A 16550-nucleotide genomic window follows, 5' to 3' on the forward strand; every position below is an offset into this window, starting at 1 on the left:
AATTTGTTTACTTGTTCTTCAATTGATGGATGTTTGGGTTGTTTTTACTTTTTGACTATTATGACTAGTGCTGCTATGAACACTTGTGTACAAGTCTTTGCGTGGCCATATGTTTTCCATTCTCTCAGATACATAGGACTGGATTTGCTGGGTCATATAGCCACTCTATATGTAACATTTTGAGGAAAGGCCAAACTAGTTTTCACTTTGGCTGCACCAACTTACATTACAAAGAGCAATGCTTGAGGGTTCCAATTTCTCTATATCCTCACCAGCAGTTGTTATTTTCCATTTTAAAAAAAAGTTACAGCCATCCTAGTGGGTGTCTAATTGTGTTTAGAAATGTCTAGAAATGGTACCTAACTGCGGTTTTGATTTTCATTTCCCTGATGCCTAGTGATCTTGAACATCTTTTCATGAGTTCACTGTCTTTATTGTATGTTTTTGGAGAAATAGCTATTCAAATCCTTTACCCATTTCTTTTTTTTAAGATTTTATTTATTTATTTGACAGAGAGAGAGAACAAACAGGGGGAGCAGGAGAGGGAGAGGGAGAAGTAGGCTCTCCGCCAAGCAGGGAGCCCAAGGCGGGGCTCGATCCCAGGATCCTGGGATCATGACCTGAGCTGAAGGCAGATGCTTAACCGACTGAGCCACCCAGGCGTCCCTCTTTAGCCATTTCTTAATTGACGTATCTTTTTTTTTATTGAGTTTAAAGAGTCATTTATATATTCTGAATACTAGATCCTTATCAGACATATGACTTGCAAATATTTTCTCCAAAGATTTTAATTACAATTAACCAGAGATTTCAATCATGATGACATCTAATTTATCTATTTTTTTCTTTGGTTGCTTGTGCTTTTGGTGTCATATAAAAGAAACCATTGCCTAGTCCAAGGTCATGAAAATCTACCCCTATGTTTTCTTCTAAGAGTTAAATAGTTTCAGCTCTTATATTTAGGTCTTTGATTTATTTTTTATATATGGTATGAGGGAGGGGTTGAATTTCCTTCATTGAATGTGGATATCCACTTATTGGAATATGTTGTTGTTTGGCGGTTTGGTGACTTTGCTGAACGAATTCCATAAAGTTTTTATTCTTTGTTGTGTGTAGCCACTAAAGTATCTCTTCTTTTAGCTTAAGGGTCAGCTAATGATTGGACAAAGGTTTCCTTAACCTAATAGGACACTGCTCCATCCCAAATTTTCTTAGCAAGAAAGGGACCTCATTTGTATTGGGTTTGTGGCATCTAAACACCATTTTAGTCCTTGGGAGTGCTGTCAATAACTTTCATTAGAATGCATTTAGGGTTCTTCTGAGGGCATTTATTGTTTCCTGCATACTGTGGGGGAAATCAAACACTGCTATGAAGTAGGTGGCCTAAAGGTAGTTTCTTTGTCTACCTTTTATTAGGGGGTGACCCTTTTACCCACCACCCATCACACCTCTCCCCATTCAGGTTCTGGCAATCTAAACACTGATGTTGTCTCTCTCTCTGTCACATGCACACACATACACACATGTGCACACACACACACACCAAGCACTTTTTCCTTCTTGCCTATGGGTTAAATGTTAAGAATGGAAGTTTGTCTTCAATGTTCAGTCCTCAACCACTCTTTATCAATAATGTCTGGCTAACTGTGGACCTGTCACTGTAGCCCCCAACTGTCCAGAACCTCTCCTTCTCCCTTCTCACAACCTGTCTCTTCCCTTCTTTCCCTTGTTCTTCATGATCAGAGAACCTGCGTGCATGCGCGCGTGCACACACACACACACACATGCACACACATCTCCTGGAATAAGGGGCTTCTCAAAAGTTGTTGATTTCATTTTAATCACCACCATCTCTGTTCCAGGATGGTGTCATACCTTGTAGGATGGTGATATGCCACTGTAGGGTCTTTCAGCCCTGGCCTTAGTGCCTTGGACTTAGGCTACTATTCAATATTTGCTAAAGGCCGAAATTTCTTGGCCCTTTTCACTCTCTTCACCTTTCTTGGACTTTTTGTACTAGAACGAGAGGATTTTTTTCTTGAACTTGTATGAAGCAGTCTTTTTATTCCCCTCTGCATCTTCTTCACCTGGAAGGGCAAACAGGGTGATTCCAGAAGGGCAATAGGTTGGAAGAAGATGGGGGACTGAATGGAAAGGAAGGATTCATGAGGAGGGGCAAAGGCTAATGAGGGGTTTTATGCCAGATAAGGAAAGGGTGGGAATCTTGGGGGAGGAAATCAATGGGAAAGAAGAGGAGGCACCTGAGTGAGGTGGTCTTACCTTGCCACTACCTATGGATCTGGGTCGACACTGGCTCCTCCTCTTCTTTCTTTTTGTGCTTCGAGTTAATTGTTTTGTGCTTAGGGTTGGTTGTTCCATAACTGTGCTAGCTTTCTCTGGCTTCCTGGTAACTTTAGCTATGTTGAAGTCTCCCAGTGGTCTTCTCCAGAGCTCCTGACCAGACTGTAAAATACCCCTTACCAGTACAATGAGGAGCCACACCCTTTGGCTTTGTTTGTTCAGCTAGGGGATATGGGCAGGTGGGTGGTAGCTTAGACATCACAAAGCACCACTCTTGGCTCCTCCCTGGGGGGTGGGGGCGCTGGGTAAACCAAGATGCTCTGATTGGAGAGAGTGGGCATTTTCTCAACAACCCCTTCAAGAGCTTTTCTGAACTGACCCGCCAACCTTTCTCATCATCTGCACACTTGGCAGGCAGAAGGTGTTTCCTCCAAGTTCTGCCCTATAGCCAATCTCATTCCTTGTTTCATTCTCTTCTCTCCCATCTTTCAGCATTGCCTAATATTTTGGATGTCTTACCTAAAATGCTTCCAAGATAATGTGACTGTATTTTTCTATGGAGATGCTCATCACCCCACTTCTTTTCAACAGTTTTCTCTTATGCACCTTGAAGGCCATTCACTTCTTGGCTACTACCAGGAAACTGTCCCATTCCACCCATCTTTTTTTCCCAGTGTCTTTGTAGATCTCCTCAGTTTTCTATTCTATAGTATGAAATTACTGCCTTTATCAACAGTCAAAACAGTGTGGTACTGGCATAAGGGTAGACCCACAGATCAATGCAATAGAAGTGAGAATCCAGAAATAAGCCCATATAGCTAAAGACACATTTGTTTTTGAGAAAAGTGCCAAGAACATTCAATGGGAAATAATGGTTATTTCAACAAATGGTGCTTTGACAACTGGATGTCCACTGGAGTCTGCTTGAGGTTCTCTCTCTCTCCCTCTCCCTCTGCCCCTCTCCCTTATGTGTTTTCTCTCTCTCTCTCTCTCTCAAAAAAAAAGAAAGTGAAGAGACAGAAGTGGATGCATAGAACAGGAGAAAAATTTTGTACGTCATAAACCCATAAGGGAAATTTATCCAGAATATATAAAAGAACTCTTTCAACTCAACAATAAAAAGACAACCCAATTTAAAGTGGTCAAAAGACCTGAAAGGCACTCGTCCAAAGAAGATATACAAAGGGTCAATAAGCATATAAAAAGATATTCAACCTTATTAGCCATCAGAGAAATGCAAATCAAAACCAAAATGAGATATCACTTCACACCCACTAAGATAGAAATAATTAAAAAGTAAGATAATAACATGTATTGGTGAGGTTGTAGAAAATTAGAACCCTCATACCCTGCCTGTGGAAATGTAAAATGGTGCAGTGGTTGGAAAAAGTCTGGCAGTCCCCAAAAAGCTAAACATAGAGTTACCAGCTGACCCTGGAATTCTGCTCCTAGGCATATATCCATGAGAAATGAAAACTACGTCCACACAAAAACTTGTACACAAATGTTCATAGCAGCATTGTTCACAATAGTCAAAAGGTGGAAACAACTCAAATGTCCATCAACTGGTGAATGGATAAATAAATGAGGTATATCCATATAGTGCAATATTATTTGGCCATAAAATAAATGGAATTCTAATACATGCTATAACATGTATAAACCTTGAAAACATGCTAAATGAAAGAAACCAGTTGCAAAGGACTATATATTATATGATTCCATTTATATGAAATATCCACAATACGCAAATCTATAAGCACAAAAGATATTAGTGGCAGCTTAAGGCTAGTCAGACAGATTGGAAGGTGATGACTATGGGATGTAGAGTTTCTTTTGGTCATCATGAAAATATTCTACAATTGATTGAGGTGAAGGTTGCAGGACCCTGTGAATATATTAAGGCAATGATTGCACACTATAAATAGGTGAATTGTATGGTATATGAATTATATCTCAATAAAGCTATTTGAAAAAGGATGAATAAGAACTGCCCTCATGAAGGTAGTTTACTAGTTAGTGCTTTATAATCAAAAAATGCTTTGCAATCAGACCTGGTTCTGAGTCTTGACTGTACCACTCACGAGCTATGTGACCTTAGGTGAATCATTTCCCCTTTCTGATTCTGTTTCCTCATCTGTAAAACAGGGTTAGTAATAGTACCTACCTTATAAGATGATTGTAAGGATTAAATAAAATAAATGGTGATTTTCAAACATGAAAATATGAAGACCCCAAGAATATATTTGTGGACTCTTGAGAATATGTCCCATGGTCTCAAGACTGAGAAACACTGCCATTTCCATTCATCACCATCACCAAAACCAATGCTGAAGCAGACAAGGTAACACAATTCACTTATGTCAGGTCCCCAAGATCATCCAGAATATACTTACTCTTTAAATCTAAACAGAACATTTTATACTTACCATAGAGAACTCACTGACCTTAACCCCCTTGAGAATATCTCCATGGCAACTGTAACTCTCACATTCTGCTGGAGGAAGTGTAAACTGTTAGAACTACTTTGGACAACTGGTTGGCAGTCAGTATACCTACAATGGAATATTACTCAGCCTTACAAAGGAAGGAAATTCTGAACCATTCTACAACATGGAACCCTGAGGACATTACGCTAAGTGAAATAAGCCAGGCACAAAAAGATAAATACTGTGGGATTCCACTTCTGGGAGGTACTTAGAGTTGTTGAAATCGTAGAGACAGAAAGTAGAATGGTGGTTGCCAGGGGATGTGGGGAGGGTAGAAGGGGGAATTGCTATTCGATAGGGATAGGATTTCAGTTGTGCAAGATGAAAACATTCTAGGAATCTGTTATACAACAATATGATATTGTTAATACAACTGAACTATACACTTAAAAATGATTGATGGCCAATTTGATGTTTTGTGTTTTTTAACCACAATTTTAAAAAATTTTTAAAAATAAAACACTATCGACATTAAAAAAAAAAAAAAGAAAGAAAGAAAGAAAAGAAAAAGGGTGTTTGTTTACTGTTGGGCCACCACAGCCAGAACTGCAGGCTGCTGGGAAAGCGTGTGGTACTAACCCAGCGCTAAAGTCCATCATCTCCTCTGTTTATTTGCTCTGGCATCAGGGTCCAGCTTCTCACCTCAAGTCCAACACAGTGGTCCTCCACCTTGGCTGCATTTGGAATCACCTAAGATTAAAAGTTTCTGATGTCTGAGCCCCACCCTAGAGATTCTGACCATCTCTGTCTGGGGCAGGGCCTAATAATTTAAAAAACAAAGCCAAGTGATTCTAAAATATAGCCAGGACCACTTACACCGAGATGTGAGCTGGTGTGCAGGTCTCCTTGGGGACTTCAGATGGAGTTTCCAGGCCCGGTGCACTTTAAGGGGCTGAAATGGAGTAGCTGGTGGGGATGGAGAGGAGATGGAATCAGCTGAGCTTGGGGATGGTTGGAGTGGTTGCAGGGCTCCATGGGTAACTTCCAGGTTCCTGGCTGGAACAACAGGAAGGGTGGCAGTGTGACTGCATCAGGTGGGGAGCCTGGAGAGCAGGGGGTTTGCAGGGAAAGACCCCGAGGGTTTAGGAGACCCATGGAGCCTGAGATGCCTGTCAGGGCTCCGTGGAGAGATGGTGAGTAGGGAATCGGATCTTGCAGGCTGGAGCTTGGGGACAGGTCCTTGGCAGAGGTCAATTTGAGTATCACTGAAAGACATAGGGATTGATGCAATCACCCTGGAGAGGAAGTGTAGTGGGAATGGGGAGTTTCAGAACCAGACTCATGAGGACTCCAATACTGGCTTGGGAAACTGAAAAGGGAAGTGAATTCAAAATGGTAAAAAGTAATAATGGGTAATATTTATTAGCAACTCATTTGTGCTGAGCACTGTTCCCCGAGCCCTGTTCTAAAGGCTTTACTCTTTTAACTTGACACACAACAACCTTATGGTCATTGGAAATGAAGCCTCTAACCACTTTTTGATTTTGGGCAGCTGAGAGCTTTCAAGCCCCACCCCTCCTTTTTTCCTTTCTGCCCCATATCTGCACCAGTCAGGTGCTCTGTCCTTGGGCATCACCGGGAATTTCCAACCATGAACGGCCCCGCGTCCATGCATGAACCCCCACTCCATCTCCACCCCTCATGACAACAAGCACCCAATGTTGTTGTTCCCCACAAAAGGGAACCTGAGCCCTTCTCCTTGGGGAATCCTTGTGCAGGTTATCATGTGAGTAATCAACTGTACTCGTTTCCTGCAGCTGCTCTAAGAAAGTACCAGAAATTCAGTGATGTAAACAACAGAAATGTCTGTCCTCACAGTTCTGGAGTCTGGAGTCCAGAGTCAGTTTCACTTGTCTGAAATGGTCTGAAATTAAGGTGTCAGCAGGACCACACTGCCTCTGGAGCCTCCAGAGAGCAATCTGTTCTTAGCCCCTTTCCGTCTCTAGCAGTTGCTGGCATTCCTTGGCTGGTGGCCACATCTCTCCAATCCTCAAAAATAGCACCTTCGAATCTCTCTCTGGTCCATCTTCATATCACCTTCTCTCTGTGTCCCTCTTATAAGGATACATGTGACAGCAATGAGAGCCCACCCAGATAATCCAGGATAATGTCCTCATCTCAAGATTCTTCACTTCCTCACATCTCTAAAGACGTTTTCTTCCAATAAGGCAACACAGGTTCCAGGGATTATGGAGGACCCGATGTCTCAAGGAGCTGTTTTTTCACCCTACCACAACACATGTGAGTGCCTACATGTCTTTTGTCCCAATGTCCAAAAATTCTTGCATGAGTGAGGACTCCCCAGTATCCAGCAAGGGATGGTAGGCACCCGAAAAACCAGAAATATTATTCCCAACTCACAGATGATGGGACTGAGAGAACACCTGAGGCTGGGAAAGTGGGGCAAGATATGTTTGGTTCTGTTTTCTTTCCATGGGACCCCTCCGTCATTTACCTGAAAAATCTCACAGGTCCTTAACAGGAAACAGGCAATTAGTGAAAAGGCCATCTGCAGGGCAATGAACTGGCCAGGACGTGTTGGAGGAGAAGAAAAAAAAAAGTTGAGGCCCAAAGGAGCCCACGGATCCCTAGGTATAGAATGAGCTGATGGTACTGTTGAGAAGAGCGAATGCCCTGAATGCTCTATTTATATGGAATTAAAGCTACAGTTGTGTTACATCATCCAACGTTCGGTAAGCAGCAGATATTCAATTTGCATTAGTAGTGGCCTTGACGGTAGTTACCCTGACCTACTCTTTTCCATAATGATCAGGCTTACTTTGACGTTTTGTTCTCCCCAGTGCCTTATCAGGTCCTCCTCCGGTTTCCCCTGACAGTTTATCTAGCACATATGATTAGCTGCATCCTTCAACATTCCTCAGTGAGGTCTGATTCCGTTCAGTTTTCCCACCAAAGTGAGGAGATCTGGGTTCAAGTCCCAGTTCTACCACTAACTGGCGGTGTGCCGGACACAGAGCAAATCCCTTCTATGTGGATTTCGGATTTCACATCTGAAAAGCACGGGAGGTGTATGGCCCTGTCCAAAAGCACACAGTTCTTTATGGTGGCTGGAGCACCCTGGACCATCCCCAGACAGAACTGAGCTAAAAGGAAACTCTTAAGCCACAGCGTCGCTGCCCCCCACCGGCAGCTGGGGACTCTGCAACGGCTCAAGCTGGCCCTGCATCGACTACGTGGCGTTAGGCAAAGAAAGGCAATCATTCTTCTCTGGAATGACTGTAACAGATTTCATTCTTGGCAATTACTGTAGATGGGAACGAGAAAATTCTTTCATGATGAACAAAAGCTTTTGTGTCTTTTCCAAGCAGTGGAAAACTGCCTAGACGGATACACCAAACCGCCCTGATGGAAGACTTTGGAATGTCTAATTTGAAAACCAGGCACGTGGCAATACAGTGAAGGCCTCTGCCTGCTTTCTCCTCCATCTCTTTTCCTCTCCCTCGCTGGCGCCAAATGTAAACAATCTCTCCTCTGGAAACTCTAAAATTTCACCACAATCATTTTGTATTGGTTTTAAGCAAGTACCAAATTAATTAGCAAAATAGCACAGCCAAATAAGCAGCTTAATGTGTTCCCGGGGTAGACAGCCTTTAAAGAGTCTCTGTATTCCATACTGGCTAAACCATCTCCCTCTAGCATAGGACGCTGGGGAAAGCATGGGCTCTGAGCCTGATAAAGTCAGGCTGGAATCCCAGCGCTAGGATTTCCGAACTGTATGACTTGGGGCAAGTCGTTTGTTAACCTTTCTGGGCCTCCACTTCCTCATCTATAAAATTAGCCTCGTAATAGCTACTCACTATAGCAAGTGCTAGGTACTGTGGAGGTACTCGCTAAACATACATTGAGCATGTGCCATGTATTTCTTTTAAAAAGTGGAGCAGGCATGGTCAAAGAAGGTACATGACTCAGTTTCTCCATCTTGACTGGTTCTCTTCTGTTTGGAAGGATTTAAGGTGGGTTGAATTAAATTCCCATTCCAGCCAGATGAGCCTCCAGGAGTCATAGGTTTCTCTCCTACATTTCCTTGTTGTCTCCTATAGTCTCCTGAGCTCAAGGCTATAAACTGGGACATAACCTTCTGGGGTGAGGGGGAAGTGTCACCAGCACTGCTAACAAGGCTGGATGTAGACCACCCCAAAGGCAGAAAAGATTTAGAACATTCAATTGGTCTCTGCAAGAGAGGGCAGGGGCTTATACTCCCCTCCTGCAAACCCTTCACAGAATGGCCACCCCCCAAGTTGGCCTTGATCCACTGACTACCCCTCCCATTTCCTCCTCTGTCACACATGCTCCTTGCAGAGCTTGCCAAACTCCCACTCTTTGATCTTCTTGGCATTCATCAGGTTATTCCCTAGGTCTGGCAGAAGACTTATATGCCCACTGAAATGCAACTCATCTTACAAGTTCGAATGGCCCCTCTGGGGACAGTATCAGGACTGAAAGTTGAGGTGCCTTTCTGTGGCATATAGTGAAAATAACAGCTCTTTAAAATGATGAGAGCTGATTAGAGCAGTTTAATCCCTATTAAAGCCATCACAAATGTAAGGTTAATTTTTTAAACAAAAATGAGAGTGATATTTATGTAGTATGCATAAGCCAATTATGAACATAAATCAATTAATAAAAAGTTAGTACTACACACCAGATGTCAGCTTATTGCCAGATGCCAATATTTATAACCGTATCTATCTATATCACAAACATACCCTGCTGCATAGATGAACATATAATCACTTTTGAATTATATGATTACATGTGATTTATAGATTTATATATGACAAAACACAATTAGCCAAGGGAAAAACCATAAAGATGGTTGAGGTACTCAGCAGCCTAAACAATAAAGGAATACCAAAAACTAGAATATGGTACCCAAGCAACAATGATTTAAAGTCAGAAATGTAGTATGTAAAGACCTCACACTCAGGTTTGAGGTTACCATGACTGAAAGGAAACTCTGGTTCTAAACTGTAAACGATAAAATAAAATAAAATAAAATAAAATAAAAGTTTTATCCACTTAATTTGACTGAGCCACTCTAGTGGGTTAAATAATGCCCCCCCCCCCCACTTAAGTCCACCTGGAACCTCAGTCTGTGATCTTATTTGGAAGTAGAGTTTTTGCAGTTGTAATTAGTTAAGGATCTCAAGATGGAATCATTCTGGATTTAGGATAAGTCCTAAATCCAATGACTAGTGTCCTTATGAGGAGAGGAGAGGACACAGAGAGATACACAGGAGAAGGCCATGTGAAGACGGGGGCAGAGCTTGGAGTGATGCAGCTACAAGTCAAGAAATAACAAGCACGAGAAGCCAGGAGAGAGGCAGGGAACAGATTCTCCCTCAGAGCCGCCAGAAGGAACCAACCATACCTATGCCTTCATTTCAGACTTCTGGTCTTCTGAACTGCAAAAGAATACATTCCTGTTGTTTCAAGCACCCAGGTTGGGATTACTTAATACAGCAGCCTCAGGAAACTAATACAGCCACCTCAACTCTGATATCCAAACCTGAAAAAGCACAAAACTGAGAACTAAAAACCCTATCTAATTTGTGAATATAGAAGCATAAATTCTAAATGAAATATTAGCAAAGCAATTCCTGAAGAATAATACATACTAGTTCACTATGACTGGGCACGTTTTTTTGTAGGCATACATAGGTGTTTGATTATTAGAAAAAACCTATGAATAGTATTCACATCAGAATAAAAGCTATATGACCATCTTGATAGGTGTCGGGAAGGCAACTTCTAAAATCCACATACAGGAGTGCCTAATAACTTTTCTTTTTTCTTTTAAAGATGTTATTTTTTAAGTAATCTCCTCACTCAACGTGGGGCTCAAACTCATGACCCCGACATCAAGAGTTGGCACTCTCCACCAACTGAGCCAGCCAGGTACCCCCTAATAAGTATTCTTAATACAGTATGATTATAAAGATATTTCCTTAGCAAGCAATACAATATACATCTGAATGCATATATGTGTGTATAGATACACACATATACTTCCTAGCTCTAGCCATTGAGAGGCAATGAGCACACCTAGTGCCTAGATCTTGATTTCTAAGTACTATTATCTTTGGAGAAATGGACTGGGGCAGCAAATGTACAAGATGAGCCTAGAGCACCTTGTAGTAGCAGAAAGTAGGAAATGCTCAAAGGATAAAAGGATGGGGACGTGCCAACGGGATTCAGGAGGCAACCTGAAAGAGCACTTAATGGCTAAAGTTGAAATGACTTGAGCAACAAAATAAAGTCGTATCAGAGTATAACCCAAAGTATAAAATAAATATCCATGAGTCCGCACTGAGATAAATACACGATTGAATAAATAAATGAGAGGGAAAGGAAAGCTCTTTCAATTCATAACTAGAAGGGATGATGAACATAGCAAATTACCATTTGGCAAACACCACAGTAATAATTACTTCAAGAAAAATCATCAGCAGATGCTAAAATTAGTGGGTAAAAGTATGATGAGAAACAGGATATTTACATAGTCTCAAAATATATTACCATAAGATATTTATAATTACTGAGGGAAAAATAGTAACTCCACAATGAAGAAACCTGGCAAACAATGATGATCAGCATTACCATCATTGGTATTGGGACATAACATCAGGCACCTCTTGACATGGTGCCCTAAGAAGGGCGCAGCACCACTTCTGTGGTGTTCTTGCCAAAAATGCAAAATCTGAATTTCACCAAGGAAACCTCAGACAACAAAATTGAGTAATGTTCCACAAAATAATTGGCCAGTTCTCTTCAAAATTTTCAGAATCAGTAAAAGTAAAGCCTAAGAACTGTCCCAATTCATAAAAGACAAAGGAGACATGACAACTACATGCCATGTGCGCTCCAGATTGGATGCTGGAGCAAAATATATATATATATATATATGTTAGTGGAACAATTAATAAAATTGTTTTTATCAGTTTGGTTTTTAACAATCTGTAGACCTTGGTTTAATAATATTGCATCATTTTAATTTTCTGGTTTTGATATTTGTACTATGATTATATAAGATGTTAACATTTAAGGAAGCTGGATGAAGGCTATATGAGAATTCTTTGGACTATTTTGCAAATTTTTGCAAATCTGGAATCATTTCAAAATCAAGAGTTAAATTAAGAAATAAATTTAAAGAAACTAAAACTTTTTAAATTATAGTGTATCTCATACAGTGGAATTTTATGCAAATATTAAACTTAGGTTTCTCTTAAAGTAATAGGGTGTCAATGAGGAAACACTCACACTATTTTAAATGGAGATATATATGAAAATTTTCTGTTTTGTATGATCCCAATTTTGTATAAGTATCCATAGCTATATGCATAGCAGAGCAAGAAAAATAAAGGAAATATGTCATCACAGTCTCCTTCTACTTAGGAATGCAAGAGATAAACTCTAAGAACTACTAGGATAATTCAGTTAGGTGGTTGTAAAATAAATGTACAGGATTTATGGTATTCTGTATGCCAGCAATAACAAGTTAGAAAATACAATGTTAAAAGAAAATCCCATTCACAATAAAACCTTTAGAATACTGGGAAGAAGCTTCCACTTTAGTAAAAAGGTTGTGAAATCCAAGTAAGTAAGGAGAGCTGGTAGAATTGGTTAAATGTGAGGGGAAAAAAAGAGTGAATCAGTATCTTGCACTATATGTTATTGAGGGTAGCAGAGTATACCACCCCCAAATATGCCACTTTGGCATAAGGATTATTTTGAGCTAATTATTTTAAGACACTGCAGGCACAGAAGGGGCTCTGAAGACAGAGTAGAAGTGACCCTTTTGTAAAGGAAATTTACATTAGAAAGATGGCCTGTACCAGGAAGAGAGTTATTACCAGAGATCCCTTTTTCATCTTAGAGACTTATCTGCAGGAGACAGGGCAAATTTGGTATACTAAACATCTTCTCTTCTCACCTTCCTGTGAGTTGCCTCTGCCCCACCCCTTAGAAGCCACAGGCCCCTATCCCCTTCCATAGCTCAGGATGGTTTACTAATCTCAATAGTGTGACCACCTTTTGGGTCTCATATCTTTGGGGGGCTCCCGTATGTGCATGCATGTAATTAAAATTGTTTATTTTCTTCTGTGAATCTGTCTTTTAATATAAGGGGTTCTCAGCCAAGAAACTAGAAGGGTAGAGGGAAAATTGTTTCTCTTCCTCTACATCATTATAAATACCCCATAACTATGAATTAAACAGTTAAATGTGAAATATTTAACCACTGGGGTAAAATAAGCTGGGCATCATTAAGGTGAATACTTAATCTTAGAGGAAGGAATAATTCTTTAAGCATAAGTAGGTAGAAGCTGTAAAGAAAAAGACTCCTAATTTTGACTACACAAACATTTTAAATTTATTTATTTCAACATGACCATAAATAAGAATAAAATAGAAATGACAAATTTGAGGGGGAAATGTGATATGTGACAGACAAGGGTCAATAACCTTAATATATAAAGAGCTCTTACAAATAAGCAGGAAAAAAAAGACCCCAACACAAGAAAAAAAATTGGCAAGAGACACGGACAGAAAAACTACAAATGGCAAAAGAAAGAGTGGGAGAGAGAGACAGCAGGAGAAAGAGAGGGAGAGGGAGGGAGCGGGGAGAGAAAGGGAGGGAAGGTTGGAGGAAAGAACAGAGGGAAGGAAAGCAGAGAAAGAATGTATGACTTCACTAGTAAGCAAAGAAATGTAAACAAAATATATTTTCACCTGCGAAATTGGCAAAAAGTAAAAAGACTTACGTGAGTTTGGTGAGGATGCAGAGATAAGTATACTCCCATAATGTAGTGTGAATGATGATATAAATTAGTGCAACTTTTCTGAAGTGCACTTTGGCAATATAACAAGAGCCTTAAAAGAAATTCATTCACTTTGATCTAGAACATCCAAGTATTCAATGGATATATCAGAACTGTTCCCAAGAAAGTATGCATAATACACAGCGGTATTTATAGGAGCAAAATATTGAACACAGTATAAATAGGCAACACTAAGGACATGGTAAAGGAATCTTGGTCCACTTATCTTTAAGAAAAAATAGCACGCAGCCATCAAAAATTATCTGACAAAAATATGAGAATTATAAGAGAAATACTTTTGAAATACAATATATTGTTAAGTAAGATACAATATAGGGTGAAGTGAGAAAAAGCATGCTACAAAATAGTACTAAAATATAATCTCAATTTAAATATATATATATATGTTTAAAATATATAAACACCTCCACCATTTGGCTTATTTCAAATGTAACAGGAAAGTCTGTTTTGAATATATTGGGAAATTCTAAAAGCAAAAAATTTTAAAACATAGTTGAAATTGAAATGCTGTGATATTTTAATAGAAGAAAGTTCAATTATATGATTTGAAATCATATATGCATATATATATATAATTCATTTCTTCAATAAATATTTATCAGGCACTGATTATGTGGCAAGTACTCTAGTAAGCTCTGGGGACACAACTGTGAGCAAGAACACAAACCTGTGCTCCTGGCATTTACATTCTGGTGCAGCAGTTGTATTCAACATATAAACACACAAATAAATATATATCTATGGATTTCAATAAGTGCCTTGAAGAAATATTACAAGTTTCTGCCACCACACATAAAGGGGGCTGATTTGTTAGGAGGGTGAGCATGGTGTGCAGAGCATACCAAAAGAACTATAAGTTGTTTTCTGTAATGCTGAAGGGATTCTTATTTTAATGGGCTCATTAGCAATTATTAGTGATTTTGCCTTTTTATCACTTTTGCTATATTTTCCTAAATTTCAGCAATGAATATGTATTACTTTTATAATAAAAAATAGTAAAATACTTAGCAATACACTTAACCAAGGAGGTAAAAGACTTGTACACTAAAAACTATAAGACACTGATGACAAAAATTAAAACAGACACAAAGAAATGGAAAGACATCTCCTGTTCATTGAGTAGAAGAATTAATATTGTTATAATGGCCATACTACCCAAAGCAATGTACAAATTCAGTGTAAGCCCTATCAAGATCCCAATGACATCTTTTACAGAAACAGGGAAAACAACCCTAAAATATATTTGGAACTACAGAACACTCCACACAGCCGAAACAATTTTGAGCAAGAACAAAGCTGGAAGCATCACACTTCCTGATTTCATAATATATTACAAGCTACAGTAATCAACACAGTACGATACTGGCACAAAAACAGACACATAAACCAATGGAACAGAGCAGAGAGCCCAGAAATAAACCCACACACATACAGTCAACTGATGTTCCACAGGGTGCCAAGAATGCGCAATGGGGAACTCATAGTGTCTTTGATAAATGGCGTTGGGAAAACTCGATATCCACGTGCAAAAGAGTAAAAGTAGATCCTTATCTTACACCACATGCAGAAGTAAAATCAAAATGGTTTAAAGCCTTAAAACGTAAGACCTGAAACTGTGAAACTCAAAGAAGAAAACTGAGGGCAAGAGCTTCTTGACATTGGTTTCAGCACTGATTTCTTGGATGTGATAACCAAACTCACAGGCAACAAAAGCAAAACTAAACAAGTGAGAGCACATCAAACTAAAAAGCTTCAGCACACAAAGGAAACAATCAACAAAATTAAAGGACATTTTCGACCTACAGAATGGGAGAAAATATTTGTAATCCATATATTTGATAAAGAGTTAATACCCAAAATATGTAAGGAACCCTTAAAACTCAATAGCAAAAAAGCAAATAATTAAAAACTGGGCAAAGGACTTAAATAGACATTTCTCCAAAGAAGACATACAAATGGTCAACAGGTATATGAAGAGGTGCTCAATGTCACTGATCATAGAGAAACACAAATCAAAAATCACAGTGAGATATGTCACTTCAGACCTATTAGGATGGCTACTATTTAAAAAAAACACAAAAGATAGCAACTCTTTTTGAGGATGTGGAGAAAAGGGAACCATTGTATACTGTTGGTGGGAATGTAAGTTGGCGCGGCCACTCTGGAAAACAGTATGGAGGGTCCTCAGTAAGTTAAATAGAACTACCCTATGATCCAGCTATCCCATTTCTAGGTATATATCCAAAGGAATTGAAATCAGGATCTCAAAGAGATACCTGTGTTCCCATGTTCATTGCAGCATTATTCTCAAGAGCCAAGGTATGGAAACAACCTAAATGTCCATCATTGGATGAATGGATAAAGAAAATACGGTTGTCTTCATTAATTGGGGATGCTCTGACAAAGTACCACAGACTGGGGGGCTTAAACAATTTATTTCTCACAGTTCTGGGGGCTGGAAGTCTGCGATCAGGGTGCCAGTGTAGTTGAATTCTGGTGTGGGCCCTCTTCCAGGTCACAGTCAACTCCTATCCTTGCATGTCAAAAAGAGCAAGAGAACTCCCTGGGGTCCCTTTTATAAGGGCACAGACCCCATTCATGAGGGCTCTGCCCTCATGACCTGATTAGCTCCTCACCTTCTAACACCATCACATTAGGAGTTAAGATTTCAAAGTATGAATTTGGGGGGAGACACAAACTTTCAGTTCATAACAGTGGTATATACATAGGGTGGAATATTATTCAGCCCCCAAAAAGAAAAAAAATCCTGCCATTTGTAACAACATGGATGAACCTGGAGGATATTATGCTAAGTGAAAGAAGCCAGGCACAAAAAGACAAACACTATAGGATATCACTTGTAATGAGGAATCTAAAATATCAAACTCATAGGAGCAAA

General features: G+C 39.7%; 1 protein-coding gene across 1 annotated transcript; it reads right to left on the minus strand.

Annotated features, from left to right (window-relative positions):
* Nucleotides 1–1943: 1943 nt before the first annotated feature.
* On the minus strand, nt 1944–9151 carry LOC135361884 (spermatid nuclear transition protein 3-like). The gene is made up of 3 exons (XM_064573631.1): nt 9098–9151; nt 2281–2463; nt 1944–2087 (listed from the first exon to the last, which is right to left on the minus strand). Exons 1-3 carry the CDS (start codon nt 9149–9151, stop codon nt 1944–1946), a joined length of 381 nt encoding a protein of 126 aa, XP_064429701.1.
* Nucleotides 9152–16550: the final 7399 nt, after the last annotated feature.

This window comes from Mirounga angustirostris, unplaced genomic scaffold (genome assembly GCF_029215605.1).
Source record: "Mirounga angustirostris isolate CCGP_5_RB_7025 unplaced genomic scaffold, mMirAng1.0.hap1 SCAF_11, whole genome shotgun sequence".
Lineage (NCBI taxonomy): Eukaryota > Metazoa > Chordata > Mammalia > Carnivora > Phocidae > Mirounga > Mirounga angustirostris.